Source organism: Rutilus rutilus (genome assembly GCF_951802725.1).
Source record: "Rutilus rutilus genome assembly, chromosome: 8".
Taxonomy (NCBI): Eukaryota; Metazoa; Chordata; class Actinopteri; order Cypriniformes; family Leuciscidae; genus Rutilus; species Rutilus rutilus.
In genome coordinates this window covers 28472577-28486096 of record NC_140222.1, presented here as the reverse complement: position 1 = coordinate 28486096, position 13520 = coordinate 28472577, and the positions used below count along the sequence as shown (strand labels likewise).

At 38.1% G+C, this 13520-nt stretch overlaps 1 protein-coding gene and 1 long non-coding RNA gene across 5 annotated transcripts; both read left to right on the top strand.

Annotated features, from left to right (window-relative positions):
• The first annotated feature begins 310 nt into the window (after nucleotides 1-310).
• LOC311296274 lies at nucleotides 311-1520 on the top strand. Its single transcript, XR_014628548.1, has 2 exons — nucleotides 311-664; nucleotides 835-1520. It is a non-coding gene; the product is annotated as an uncharacterized lncRNA (long non-coding RNA).
• Nucleotides 1521-3065: 1545 nt separating this feature from the next.
• Nucleotides 3066-13219, top strand: mbd3b (methyl-CpG binding domain protein 3b). 4 transcript variants are annotated; one of them, XM_084416525.1, is made up of 8 exons: nucleotides 3066-3351; nucleotides 5368-5436; nucleotides 6992-7151; nucleotides 7419-7556; nucleotides 7999-8089; nucleotides 11831-12008; nucleotides 12100-12252; nucleotides 12358-13219. In XM_084416525.1, exons 1-7 carry the CDS (start codon nucleotides 3338-3340, stop codon nucleotides 12245-12247), a joined length of 798 nt encoding a protein of 265 aa, XP_084272651.1. In that variant the 5' UTR covers nucleotides 3066-3337; the 3' UTR covers nucleotides 12248-12252; nucleotides 12358-13219. The 4 variants fall into 4 exon arrangements, with proteins under 4 accessions (XP_084272651.1, XP_084272654.1, XP_084272653.1 ...); XM_084416528.1 differs by lacking the exon at nucleotides 5368-5436 and having other exon boundaries at nucleotides 3257-3351; XM_084416526.1 differs by having other exon boundaries at nucleotides 3272-3351; nucleotides 5371-5436; nucleotides 12100-13219.
• Nucleotides 13220-13520: the final 301 nt, after the last annotated feature.

Genomic DNA, 13520 nt, shown 5'->3' with positions numbered 1-13520 from the left:
TCGCGCGCTGCAGCTTTAAATCCTCGCGCGCTTTAAAGGTGGATTCAGATTGGCTGTCAAGGTATATCGTTAAAAAAAAGAAAAAAAGACGTTTTTGTAATAAATAAATAAAATAGAACGTTTATGATAGCTTTAAATTTATGTATTGTCCTTGGTGTGAAAATGCCTTTAAAATAGTTTTAACAGTAGTTTTCGTTTATCTTCTACTACCTCAAACAAAACTCATATGAATATCTTTTAAAGTTTTGATTGAAGTCATATTTGTGACAACTTGGTTATTTCTTAGAAGTGTTGTTGCTTGGTAACCTGTAAACAGATGGACTGGTAAACACGCTTGTGAATCTGTGCTCACGGTTATTTATTTATTCATTCAATTTTATTTTATTTACTTGTGATAAGTGCCGGGCATCAGCAGTATTTTCTGCCATTTTCATTACAAAGCCTTGTTTTAAAACGTTGCCTAACACTCCATAAATGTAGCTGTTTTATGCAAATAAGCAGTCTGCACAGTTCCAGAATTTTCTATCAGGCTGATATCGGGCAGCCTGGGGTCCTGAAACAGCCATTTCAACTTGTTTACTTATTGAACAGAGGAGGTCAGTGAGAAGATGCAAAAGATTATAAAGCTGATCGGACCTAAATATGTCTCAATTGCCAGAACGTGGTATGTTTATCCTTGATTTATTGAAGAGTCAAGTACATGTTAACTTAAGAGTCGAGCAGCTCCTCAGCCATTTAACATCCACTGTTATCATTCTGGAATAGCATAGTAACTGTTCATTTATTAGTAATCATTTCTTTTTGAAATACTTTGTTTCTGTCCGTGCAATCCAGGGTTCCCACGCTGGTCGGTTGGGGTACAGTTTGTGGAGTGGCTGTTGTCTATTTCACAGACTGGCGACTGATTCTGGATCATGTTCCCTATATTAGAGGGAAATTCAAGAGCGATGATGATGACTAGTTGTCCAACTCCTTATCATGGATCTGCAGAAAACGGCTGTGTATTCCCACCATGATTCCCACCGGAAACAAATAGCTCATGCGTTGATCCGCCAGTAGGCGGCGCTGGTGATGCGACGTACAACCAGAAAGACTCAAGAAGATTGTCACTTTAAGATTTAATTTTATACACAGATACGTTTGAATAATGTTTTACTGTGCCTTGTTGGGTTAAATTGGATGTTGACGTGACTGCAAACTACTTAGCATGTCTTGCTTGCTTTCTGTCTGTACAGGGCTGATACTTGGGAATGGGAGATGATTGTTTCAAGGCTTGACACATCACTCAGTTTGAATTTGCACATAAAATATGTTGTATTTACTTAGTGTTACTTTGTCACTTTTGTGAATAAATGCTTTCCCTATGCATGCATCATAAATGTTTTTGACTATACCCAGATGGCACAGGTACATCTCTAAGATGTCTGCTAAAAAGCACCTAGTCTGGAAAACATTTGTTGTGTACAAACATCTGATAAACGTCTCAGAAAAATATATTTTACATAAATTCTAAATTTTAACACTCATGTGTTGCTCATTCATTTTCAATAACCCCAAATATTTAGAGAGTGATTGTATAAAAAATATACATTTTCAATAGTACAAATTATACACCTTTTTTTGGTTACTTCTCATCTATGTTTATGCTGTGTTTTGGGGGATATGAAGTACTTTACATATTTACCGCAAAATTCCTCATATACACCATTAGCATGCATATAAAATTTCATTTTTATGAAAATACATCAATGATGATTGATTAAATATGAGTTGTTTCTGGATATTGATCCAGGTGTTAGGGGCAGAATTCTGCCAGCTGCTAATTAGAGAAAAATCTGTATGAAATACAGTTTTAGAAACAAAAGTGTAATTACCAAATACTTCCAGCCAAGACCCATAGAGATCTATTCATTTTATTATATATATATTTTATTTTATTTTATTATATATTCTGGATGTGGCTAACAGCTGTATGATGCATATTTTGTGAATATATATTCAGCAATAAGCATATAGTATGAACAGGAGTGAAGTGAACAAACGTGTGTGAGATAGAGTTCATTTATGTGTAAAAATGTTCATATTTATGCGGGATTTATTATTATTAGTTTGTTTTTTGACAAATAAAAAATAAAAACCCAACACCAAGTGCATCACTTTTTCCTACATTATCTATCTATAAACAACAACAACAATAAAGGCTTGATTCTGTTGTTCTGAGGGTATGTGTGTATGCACACATCACACACATACCCTCAGAAATACAGAATCAAGCCTTTTTTGTTTATAGATAGATAATATAGGAAAAAGTGACAAAATCTTATGCAACTGAGATGAAGGATGAAGGCAAACATGGTTCCCTTCATCTCAGTTGAATAAGATTTTGTCACTTTTTAACTAAGGAAAAGTCATCATACTGACCCCAAACACCATGTCTATTTAACATCAGACAGGACACATGACATATGGCAGATGAGCAAAAACTAGCAATGAGCAAAAACCCTTTACTTATTAATAAATTGTAAACCAGATTCCATGTTGATGGAAAACAACCCATTTATTTAAGACTTCGGAGTAGGCCCTTTTCTTTCTTTCTTTCTTTCTTTCTTTCTTTCTTTCTTTCTTTCTTTCTTTCTTTCTTTCTTTCTTTCTTTCTTTCTTTCTTTTTGCTTTCTTGCCCATACAAAATGTTACCATGGTAACCATAGTTTCCGCCAAAAAAAGCCCCTTAAGACTTCTCCTGAAATCCTCAAAAGAAAAGCCCCGCAGATCCTGCACACGTATTCATTTCCAGCACAATCCCACAAGATTTTCGTGATGTTTTTTTGTGGGGGATTTCCTGTAGGACTTTTAAAATCCAGGACTCGCGCAGCTAAACCTCTGTGCAACCGGGAATTTTAGAGAACAAGTAGTGAACGACTGCAAATAATTCGAATATAAAATCTTACATGGTTTGAAGAACAACCGAATTTTTAAAATAATGTGTTTTACAGTGTGGCCGAATGGTAAACTGCTGTGGTATTTTTGTACTCGACAAACAAAAAGCTGATTCACAGCAGATACACAATGCAAAGTGGAGACCTGCATAAGTAGAATATGCACATATTTCATCAACACACAACAAATATTAACTTGAAAACAAAACAGTGCATTGTACTGTCATATACGGTTTATGGTTAGCTACCCGACTGCCGCAGGGCTTTGTCTCGTTAAGTCAACCCTAATCGGGCATAATGTCTTTCATTTGTCTCATTGAAGGGGGAGGGGAGTGAAAGTATAGAGGAAGAGAGGGGGATTTAACATTCACAAAAAAGGCGACACCAACAGAGAATGCGCGATGGAGAAAAATGAGTAAGTATAACCGATTTAATATCGAAACCGTATAAAATTGCGACCCGCATATCTGCATTTATCGTCATGCTGTTTTACGAGCAAAGCGATCGCTTTTGTTCATTTGAATAGATCAGTCTGGGCTACTAGTTTGCGCAGTCCTTTCAAGCGGCGACGATTTTAAAGAAAGAAAACGCGTTTAGCATATGATACAACTATGTAATAGGGTAACACAGCGACCTGTATGGATGTGTGCACATATAAAATTAAGTATTTGTCTTAAATTGGAAATGGCAGGTCTTGCTAATAAAGTGTTTATTGACGTTGTTTTAACGGACCAGGTGCAGCATCTTTTTTCGTACCGCGATTGTCATTTTAGCGAACGATGTTCGTAAGACGCGTCGTTTTTTACCAGCCCGCTAGTATTTCATTCAGTCACTTGACAACAAATCTTTGCCAAAATGTCTCTGGTTTACTGGCAATGCATTGTTTACATTCACAACTGATCGACTTGATCGCAAAATTCTCATATCTGATACTGTAATATAACGAAGAGATGCCTGAATTGCAGCATTGTCTACAACGAAAATACGCATATTATTCTACGAGGGCCAGTACAGCAAATATGTAATCTGTATGATGCATACTTCATAAGTATAGCCTTATTTCCAAGCGGAGGAATCCTTCATTGAACAGAAGATCCCAAAGTGATGAGGCTACGATACGGCGCAACGTTTTGCTAAATGACAAAGCAACATTATTGAATGTAGACACTGTATTACTCTAGATCGGTCGTCGTTTGTAGGTATCTTTTATTAAAAAAAAACATGTTAGATAATCATCATGTCAGAGGAAGCAGACTCTGTGGACATCAGAGAGGGTAAAAAGTGGGAGTGCTCGGATTGAGGAGGGAAAGCCATGTGTGTTATGTTAGGGACTGAGTACAGAGGGGGGATTGTCATGTAAAAGTAGGCCCAGCTGTGGAGAGGATTTTGGGTGCTTTATTTCAGGAGGGGGTGGGGGTGCATGTCAATTGAGCATTTGTATCGCATCCAAATTGAAATGGCTGGGTTATTTTTTTCACAATTCAGTTAGCCCTGTTCACAACAACAAAAAGTTACATTACAGGTTGGTTAGCCAGAGTGCACTACATGTGTTTGTGAATGAATAGACATTACAGAAGTTGTGTCCCAAATGACGCACTGTATACTATGTTCTCAACCGTGTAGTGTATGAATTTTCTAAGGTTGTCATCCAGTTTTGATAGCCCCAGTCCGATAGCCCTTCTCAAGTTGAGTGCGTGAAGTGTCCAATATTCGGACACTTGCCTATTCGATCAGTGCATCATCCAGGCATTTGAAGTACACACTGTAATTTTCAGTGTGTGAACACACTACTCACACTATTTATACAACAAAACAGCATATATTCTTGTTTTCTTTGAAACAAGTGAAAGAAACGATTTACTCATTGAGTCAGACATCCTATAACTAGTGTTGGCAAGATTCATTTTAACAAAGTTGTTTCACTGACATTTGAAAGAAGTTTCATTGATTCACCTTCATTTGGGAAATTGGTTGCACTTTATTTTACAGTGTGTGTACTTGGGTAATATGGGTTAAGGTTAGGTTTAGGGATAGGTTCAGGGTTTGTACCTTGTTATTACCCAGTTATTGTAATAATAACACGGGGAACATGACTGTAAAAATAAAGTGCTACCGAGAAGTTTTAACGTGTTTGTTTGCTTTCCAGTTTGATGCTGTCACTCTAAATAACACTTTAATTGTTTGTTTTTTTGCCACATTTATTAACTGGATTGAAGAAATGTGTGAAATTTGCATTGTGTATGATTCACCCACCTAACAAAGTTGGTTCTGGTAGAACCATTCATAAGAACCAGTTATAAAGAATGATTCATTTGGATCTCCATTCCATTGGTTTTAACTGTGAAATTGTGTTTCAGTCTGAATAAACAAATTTTCCAAGGATTCCTAATCAACGACATGTCACAAATAGACATGACTGTTCTTTTTTTAGCAGAGGTGAGGAAGAGGAGGAAGAACAGAGGCGAGAGAGGGGGGAGGCAGGTCGTTTGTATAGTTTGTGGTATCGTATTATTTAATCAATTAAAAAACCATCTATGTTGTTACATGTTTGCACGACCTTGACAAGCTTAAACAGCCATGGACTCAAATCCCCCCTAAAATGTGTCCATATTTGTGCATGAACTTGAAACAAGCACGAAATCTTCATGGAATCATCATACAGAATATTCAATGAACTCATTTTTGCATCACACCTGTGTCAACTAACTTCTACTGCCGAATCTTGTTTTAAAGGGCTGTGCAAGGGTTTGTTTCAGATGCAGAAGTGCAACTGTTCAAGTGAAGAATGTTAAATGCACACTGAGATCTAGACAAACAGTATTACTATTATCTCAAACTATGCGAAACAAATGTGAACATTTGGCAGAGTAGATTGACAAGGACAGCTTACAGAGCTTAAAAGGAAGTCATTTAGGGCAAGTGTTTGAAAACTCCAGACACAGTACAGAGTGTATTCACACTTCATTTGTAAGAAAGTTAATTGAGATTAAATGTTCTATAGACCTTAATCAGGGTAGCGCCATATTTAATATTTGACAGGAACGAAAACAAGGCTGTGAGAGATAGAAGTACAGTGCATTCAATGGATTTTTAACTTTTCAGTAAACAAAACTGTTTTGAAAGTTGAAAATGATGTGATCTAGGACAGTGCCTGCCTTTGTAACAAACACTGTTCGAAATCGCGTACTGTCTGAGTAGGTACCAAATTTGAATTTACTTCCCGACTGTTAAAAACATACGCTCTATATAGTATGAATATGGGTAGTATGAATGAAATTCGGACGCACTACATCCGCCATGTGACCTACCAGCATCAGTTGCGTTGCTTCACTTCCATTCATAAATGCTCTCCCATGGCCTCATGGGATACTAAAGTGTCCATCATATGCACACTTCAGAATCTCGCCAGAAGTAGTAGGTCATCCGGAGACTTTTCGCCTAGTGTTTTTCGAATACTATGTATTGGGACATACTACTTTTTTGGCGTACTGTTTTACGCAGTGTGTACGTTTATCCCTCACAGCCTCGTTTTCATCTGCGTTAAATTCAATATGGCGTCTAACATCTATAAGCACGAATAGATCAATAATTTTAGAGCAAATATACACCATTTATTAAATATTATTTTACTGTATTATACTGTATATTTTAAATACAATTCATTTGATTTATTTTAGATTTTTATTATATATGTATAAATTAGGGTGTTTGCATTACAATTTTGAACTTCTTCCAATCAGTTCAAATGTGTTTAAAGCATTAAAATCGCATTTTGAATGTGATTTTAATTGCCATCATGATAGTCAATGTTAAGAAACAGAAAGAGTTCTTCACTGTATTCATGATCTAATAACATTGTCATTTTGTCATCACAGGCTTGGGGTATTTCAAAATGTGTTCCAAGTTAGGCATTGCATGTCATTGTTTGTGTATATTGTGTGTTAATATCCGTTTGCAACTACCGTCACCATAACTCATTCTCTTTCCAAATTTGCATCCATACGGTTTATCAAATCTCTGAGATGTGTCCTATTTTGCTCCCCCCCCCCCCCCAGCCCCACTGGGAAGAAGTTCCGGAGCAAGCCTCAATTGGCTCGTTACCTTGGCAACTCCATGGATCTCAGCTCCTTTGATTTCCGCACGGGCAAGATGCTCATGAGCAAACTGAACAAGAACAGACAGAGACCCCGGTATGACAACAATAGCCAGACTAAGGTGAGAGGACTTACATCAACTGGGGGCTCAGTAAATTCATAAATGAGCAAACATTTTCATATTCATAAAAACATATTCATTATTCTAGATTTATAGCTGCAGAGTGATATAGGCTGAGAAATGATCTCTGCATGGCTGGTGACCCTTTAAAACCAATTTCAAGCCAGTTTTACTGGTCAAGCTGGACTATCTGCAACAATAACCAGAAACAGATCAGCAATTCCCAGTTTTTCATCAGGGTAATCAAGAATGTTCCGTCTTTGATAGGGCAAACCCGACCTGAATACATCCCTCCCAGTACGACAGACAGCCTCCATCTTCAAACAGCCCGTCACAAAAGTTACCAACCACCCCAGCAATAAGGTTAAGACAGACCCACAGAAGGCCATTGACCAGCCCAGACAGGTAATACGAATCAAGGGGCCGTTTACACGACAACGTTTTCAACTAAAAACTGTTAATTTAGCCGTTCATTTAGACGACAACAATGTTTTGGGGGCCTGAAAATGCAAACTTTGGAAAACTTTATTGTTTGAATTTATTGTCTTTGAAATTTGTGCAAACGGTGACATCATGCACAGGTGTATGATGTTCAGTCTATAAACACGTAGTGTTTCTTTACAAAGTGACATCGCCAACTACTGGCCTGGCATGAATAATCGTTTCCGTGGCTCCGTGTGAACGGGGATCATTTTGATAACGTTGTTGTCTGTACGTGAAAAACGCAAAGGAAAACTGTTTTTAGTACATCATTGTCGTGTAAACATGCCCTAAATTCTCAGGTTTTATTCACCACTATTAGTAGTTTGTCATAGTGGCACAATGCTAATATAATTTTCATTGACAGCTTTTTTGGGAGAAGAAGTTGGGTGGCCTCAATGCCTTTGACATAGCAGAGGAGCTGGTGAAAACAATGGATCTCCCCAAAGGCTTACAAGGTACGTCTGGGCGAGATGAAGAACAAGTTTATTTTAAGCAAGGATAAATAAAAGTCAGTATGACATTAGTTTGTCTAATCTGAAGACAACGAGAGGAACAAACAAAAAACGAATCAAAAGCAAGACCGAGAACACAAATAACATCAAACAATCACATACTCTCTTGAGTAGGTACTTATTTTGAATAAGTAATTACTTCACGACCGCTGAAAAAGTATGTTCTATATAGTATGAATGTAATCTGGATGCACTACATTCGCCATGTTGTCAATATCATGTGTGACCTACCAGCGTCAGTTGCGTCGCTTCACTTCCATTCACAAATGCTCTCCTGTGGCCTTATGGGATAGTAAAGTGTCCATCGTATGCACACTTCAGAATCTCACTGAAAGTAATAGGTCATCCGGGTACTTTTTGCCTACTCTTTAATGAGTACTGTGAATTCGGACATACTTCTTTTGTCACGTACTGTTTTTCGCCTACTATACACTTGGGAAGTATGCGATTTCGGATGCAGCCATGGATATTTACACTCAAGAATTAGTGCACTAACATGAAACAGGTGAGCACAATCAAGGCCAGGGTAAGAAACAACTAGGGACAATTAAGTTTTCAAAATAAAAGACATTATAAATGTCTTAACTGTCACTTTTGATCAATTGAATGCGTCCTTGCTGAATATAAGTATTAATTTCTTTCATTTATTTCTAGTTGCATCATAATACTAGGCAAGTATCCTTGATTTATTTAGCGCTTTTATACAATACATGATGTTTCAAAACAGCTTTACAGTGATAATAGGGAAATTATCACTGACTCTGTTGTATGAGAACTGAACTGAGCTGGATGATGACATCATTTTTGCAGAACTGCTTTATAAATGAAATTAACTAGTTTAATAATGGATGATGTTTACAACGGAACTGAATCAACACTGAACCTACTTCAGTTGAACAACAGCCGAAATGCATTATTTTCCTGTTATAACTGTAAAGCTGCTTTGAAGCAATCTGTATTGTATAAAGTGCTACATAAATAAAGGTGGCTTGACTTGAAATTATTCAATGATGCAAACAGAGTTCATTTCGTAAAGCAGCTCTAAAAAGACAATAGTGTTGTTCAGCTGAAATCAGTTCAGTGTTGATTCAGTTCCGTTATAAAGATCATCAATTATTAAATCAGTTCATTTCATCTATAAAGCAGTTCTACAGAAAACAGTGATGTCATCGTCCAGCTCAGTTCAGTTCTCATACAACAGCGTCAGTGCATATTATTGAATATTAAGTGTCCCGAACTAAGCAAGCCAGAGGCGACAGTGGCAAGGAACCTAAACTCCATCAGGTGACAGAATGGAGAAACCAGGCTCAGTCGGAGGGCCAGTTCTCCTCTGGCCAACGTATGAACGTGGTGTGATTATGATTCAGGCTGCATCACAAGTCAGAAATCAGATTGTGGATCGGTAGCATTCAAATATTTCATTCAGTTCCTTTTGCTTGAAGATCGGATTCATCACGCCGGTATGGAGCCGAAACCGGTCATAGGGTCTGTGCAGTGGACTTGTCTGGTTCTTGTGGTCTCTGCTGAAGATCTGTGTTGATGGCTGTCGTGTCGACAAGGTCTTCACAGGGGATTGTCTAGTAGACGGGGTCTCCGCTGAGATTCAGGGCCGTTGTGGTCGTCTTAGGGTGCAGGTTCACCATCTGATCTGGATACGGACCGGATACGGCTGACTACGGTAACCTCTGGATAAACAGAGACTAATATTAGCATGGATGCCATTCTTCTTACGATGTAAAAAGTACATCGGGTGTTAAGAGAAGTGTTCCCGGTTCCGGTTGAGCTATTTTATGCAGCCTAACAATACTTTAACAGATTATTGAATTCAGTTATAGAGATTGATAATGTGTTTTGTGTCTGCCAGGTTAGAGAGACGTGTTTTTAGTCTAGATTTAAACTGACAGAGTGTGTCTGCTTCCCAAACAAGACTAGGAAGGCTGTTCCAGAGTTTGGGTGCTAAATAGGAAAAGGATCTACTGCCTGCAGTTAATTTTGATATTCTAGGTATTATTATCAACTGGCCAGAATTCTGAGATCGCAATAGACGTGAAGGATTATCTATGAATATGTGTTAAGAGCTCGCTCGAGGAGCTAAACCATTTAGTGCTATGTAAGTAATTAGCAAGGTTTTTAAATGTATGATATGTTTAATCGGGAGCCAATGCAGTGTTGACAGAACCGGGCTAATATGGTCATACTCCCTTGTTCTAGAAAGAACTCTAGCTGCTGCATTTTGGACCAGCTGGAGTTTGTTTATTAAGCGTGCAGGGCAACCACCCAGTAGATCATTACAATAATCTAGTCATGAACGCATGAACTAACATTTCTGCTAGAGATGCACCGATTACAATTTTCTAGGCCGATTCCGATTTCCGATTTTTCATTGAGTTTGACCTGCCGATACCGATTTTAGCCGATTCCGACCACTTTACAGCACACACAAATATTTATTTTCGATCTTTTCTTTAACCCTTTCACACATAAGTTTAAAATATTCTAACTGACAACCCCACTCCCAGAGTGAGTTTTTTCAAGGCGAACGTTCCCTTTAATGTTTCCATGGCGACGCGTCACGCGATACACCGCAGCCACAATAATACTGTATGACAGATGTGTCGCTTTTATTTCGCTTTTCCTTTTTTATTCAAAATATTCACAAACTTGCTTACCATGTCATCAACTAGCCTATCTGGTATTCCGATTCTCAAATACGTGTAAGTGAGTGTGTTTGGTCGTTTAAAAACCTTTATTAATAATCTTGATCTATAAACATGAGATGGGCGCCGCAATGTTGTCCTGCCAGTCGGATTTATAGCACGTGAATTCATCAGTTTCTCCCGAAATAAATGCAAGAAAGTGGCCGGTGAACTGAGAAGAATAGAGTAAACTTTATAGTTACTTCCACTATGTTTGTCTGATATGAATAAAACATGTCGGCAAATTATATTTGAATAGATTGTTATTGCTGCTTCCACAGACATCAGTGTGTATTTTACAAACTCCAAATGTATTGTTTTACTCGTGCTTATGTGTATTTAAATATATGAAGCCTAAAATAAACATTATGAGGTTGAAAACACTGCTTAGTTGTGATATATGACAGCGCTGAACGCGTCCGACTCTGGCTCAGCGCCAGCCAACGCGCGAAAGCACAGTTTGAATCTGGCAGTTATGCGACGTCACTGAACATTATAAATGTGGCGCCGTACTCTCAGGGGCACAGAGATAAAAAATCCCATATATGAGACCGTACCGCTCAAAAGGTTAATCATGCGGCGCCCGAGTGCATTTGACCGGCATAAAATCGGCATATGTCAGACTGACCGGCCGGTCGCCGGTCATGGCCGATCACGTGAAAATCGGCCAGCCGATCAATCGGTGCATCTCTAATTTCTGCATTTGTCACTGAGATATATTTTTAAGATGGAAGAATGCGGTTTTACATGCTAGAAATGTGGCTTTCAAATGAAAGAATGGTATGAAAGAGCACACCCAGATTCCTAACTGACGACTTGACAGAGCAGCCACCAAGTGTTAGACAGTGCTCTAGGTTATGATGTGCGGATGTTTTTGGTCAAATAATTAAAACCTGTTTTTGTCAGAATAAAGTAGTCAAATAGAGGTTTTAATCAATAGATGCTACTAAAATGAATTAATTCTATAATATTTCATACGTCACTAAAGGTGTAGGCCCTGGATGCACAGATAAGACCCTGTTGTCAGCGATTGCCAGTGCCCTTCACACCAGTGCGGCTCCCATCACGGGCCAGCTGTCCGCCGCTGTGGAGAAGAACCCGGGGGTCTGGCTCAACACGGCTCAGCCTCTCTGTAAGGCCTTCATCGTCACAGATGAGGATATCAGGTATTTCAGCCTTTTGAATGATGCACAGTATCATATTTCATATGATAAATGTATGTGTGGGATATTGATGTAAGTAATGTTTTGGTCACAGAAAGCAAGAGGAGCTGGTGTACAGCGTTCGGAAGCGACTGGAAGAGGCTTTGATGGCCGACATGTTGGCCCAAGTGGAGGAAACATCTAGTGAGGGAGACTCACTCAAACAGGAGGGAAATTGTAATGAAGACAAACAGGAAGTATAGCAAAGGTAGTTGAGAAAAAACGACAGTTGCGTATTTCCGCCCGTTTCCTGAAGGAAATAGTCACATAAACTGAAATCTCCCTCTATAAGCAAGCATTGTTTTTTTCACAGGTTATTCAAATGTGTCTGAAATACCTGCACATGAGTTTCCCAACACTGATCAACACACCACGTTATCATCTCCCAGCTTCGCTGAATATCCATGTTCGCCCACCAGTTGGGATCTCACAGAGACTGTTGGCTCGGTTTTATTGTTATAATGTTTTAATATTCTGAATGTTTTCTGAAAGAACAAAATGTTGGAAAACTTTAACAGTTGAACTGCCTTCTGCATTAAATGTTTTAAGGTTTTTTTGTTTTTGTTTTTAGGGGGTATTTGGATTTGATTTGGATACAACAAATCAAGTGGGTGCTAAACTTTATCACAGCTGACCTAAACTGACCTGTTGATTATTCTCTGTGACTAAAAATGTTTAAATCTCTCTCAAAAAGAGAAAATATTGACTTTGCTCCCTGTTAGTAATATTCCTAATTTCAAGTTGAAAATCAGTATTATGCAGGTCAAATTCAGTTTTTATGTGTTTTTCTCAATACCAAATGTTTTATCAGGGACAAGGCTTTGATAAACATTAATAAGTTACAAAGTTTGAAGGTATGGTTTGGTTTTCGACTCATCTGGTGCTTGTTAAAACTGCCTGATTTTTTTCTTTATAAGCTGTTCATACTTGACACTGAATAACATTTCCACAGTCAGAACCTGGAATTGAAATGTGAATGGTGATTCATAAAATGTGACACGTGATTTATACTTAGTGATGTGTAAACATCCTGTGAAAAGCAACTTAACGAAACATTTTGCTGGGTGAAAAGTATGTTTTTATAAAAAATGTTTTGTTCATTGCCCACATCATCACAATGATGTCCATGTTCTCTTCTACATTTCCTAAAATAAAATGTTCCTGTGTTGAATATCTTTATTGCTTCTTTCTGAAAATGATGCGTTCAACCTATTTGTTGCTGTTATCGCTAATGTGCTATCCACGTTTTTGCACTACTTTATGCTGCTTTGAAATTGTTCAGATGCAGAGCCGTTTTGAATGTCCCTCTCGAACATCAAGGATTAACTGTTAACTTACTATTACGGATATGATGGCTGAATCTTTAACAGACCAAAGGGCACCGGGCCAGTCCCTCGCTCTGAGACGCAAATTAAAAGAACAGCTTAAGTTGTAGAGAGGTTTCATTTGAGCTGTCAAAGCAGAAATTAACTCTCT

What these genes read in the sequence shown, in the direction of transcription:
- mbd3b (XM_084416525.1), top strand. An exon ending in ACAACAATAGCCAGACTAAG is followed by an intron (nt 7,152 to 7,418) that starts GTGAGAGGACTT and finishes CGTCTTTGATAG; the next exon opens with GGCAAACCCGACCTGAATAC. An exon ending in TCTCCCCAAAGGCTTACAAG is followed by an intron (nt 8,090 to 11,830) that starts GTACGTCTGGGC and finishes ACGTCACTAAAG; the next exon opens with GTGTAGGCCCTGGATGCACA.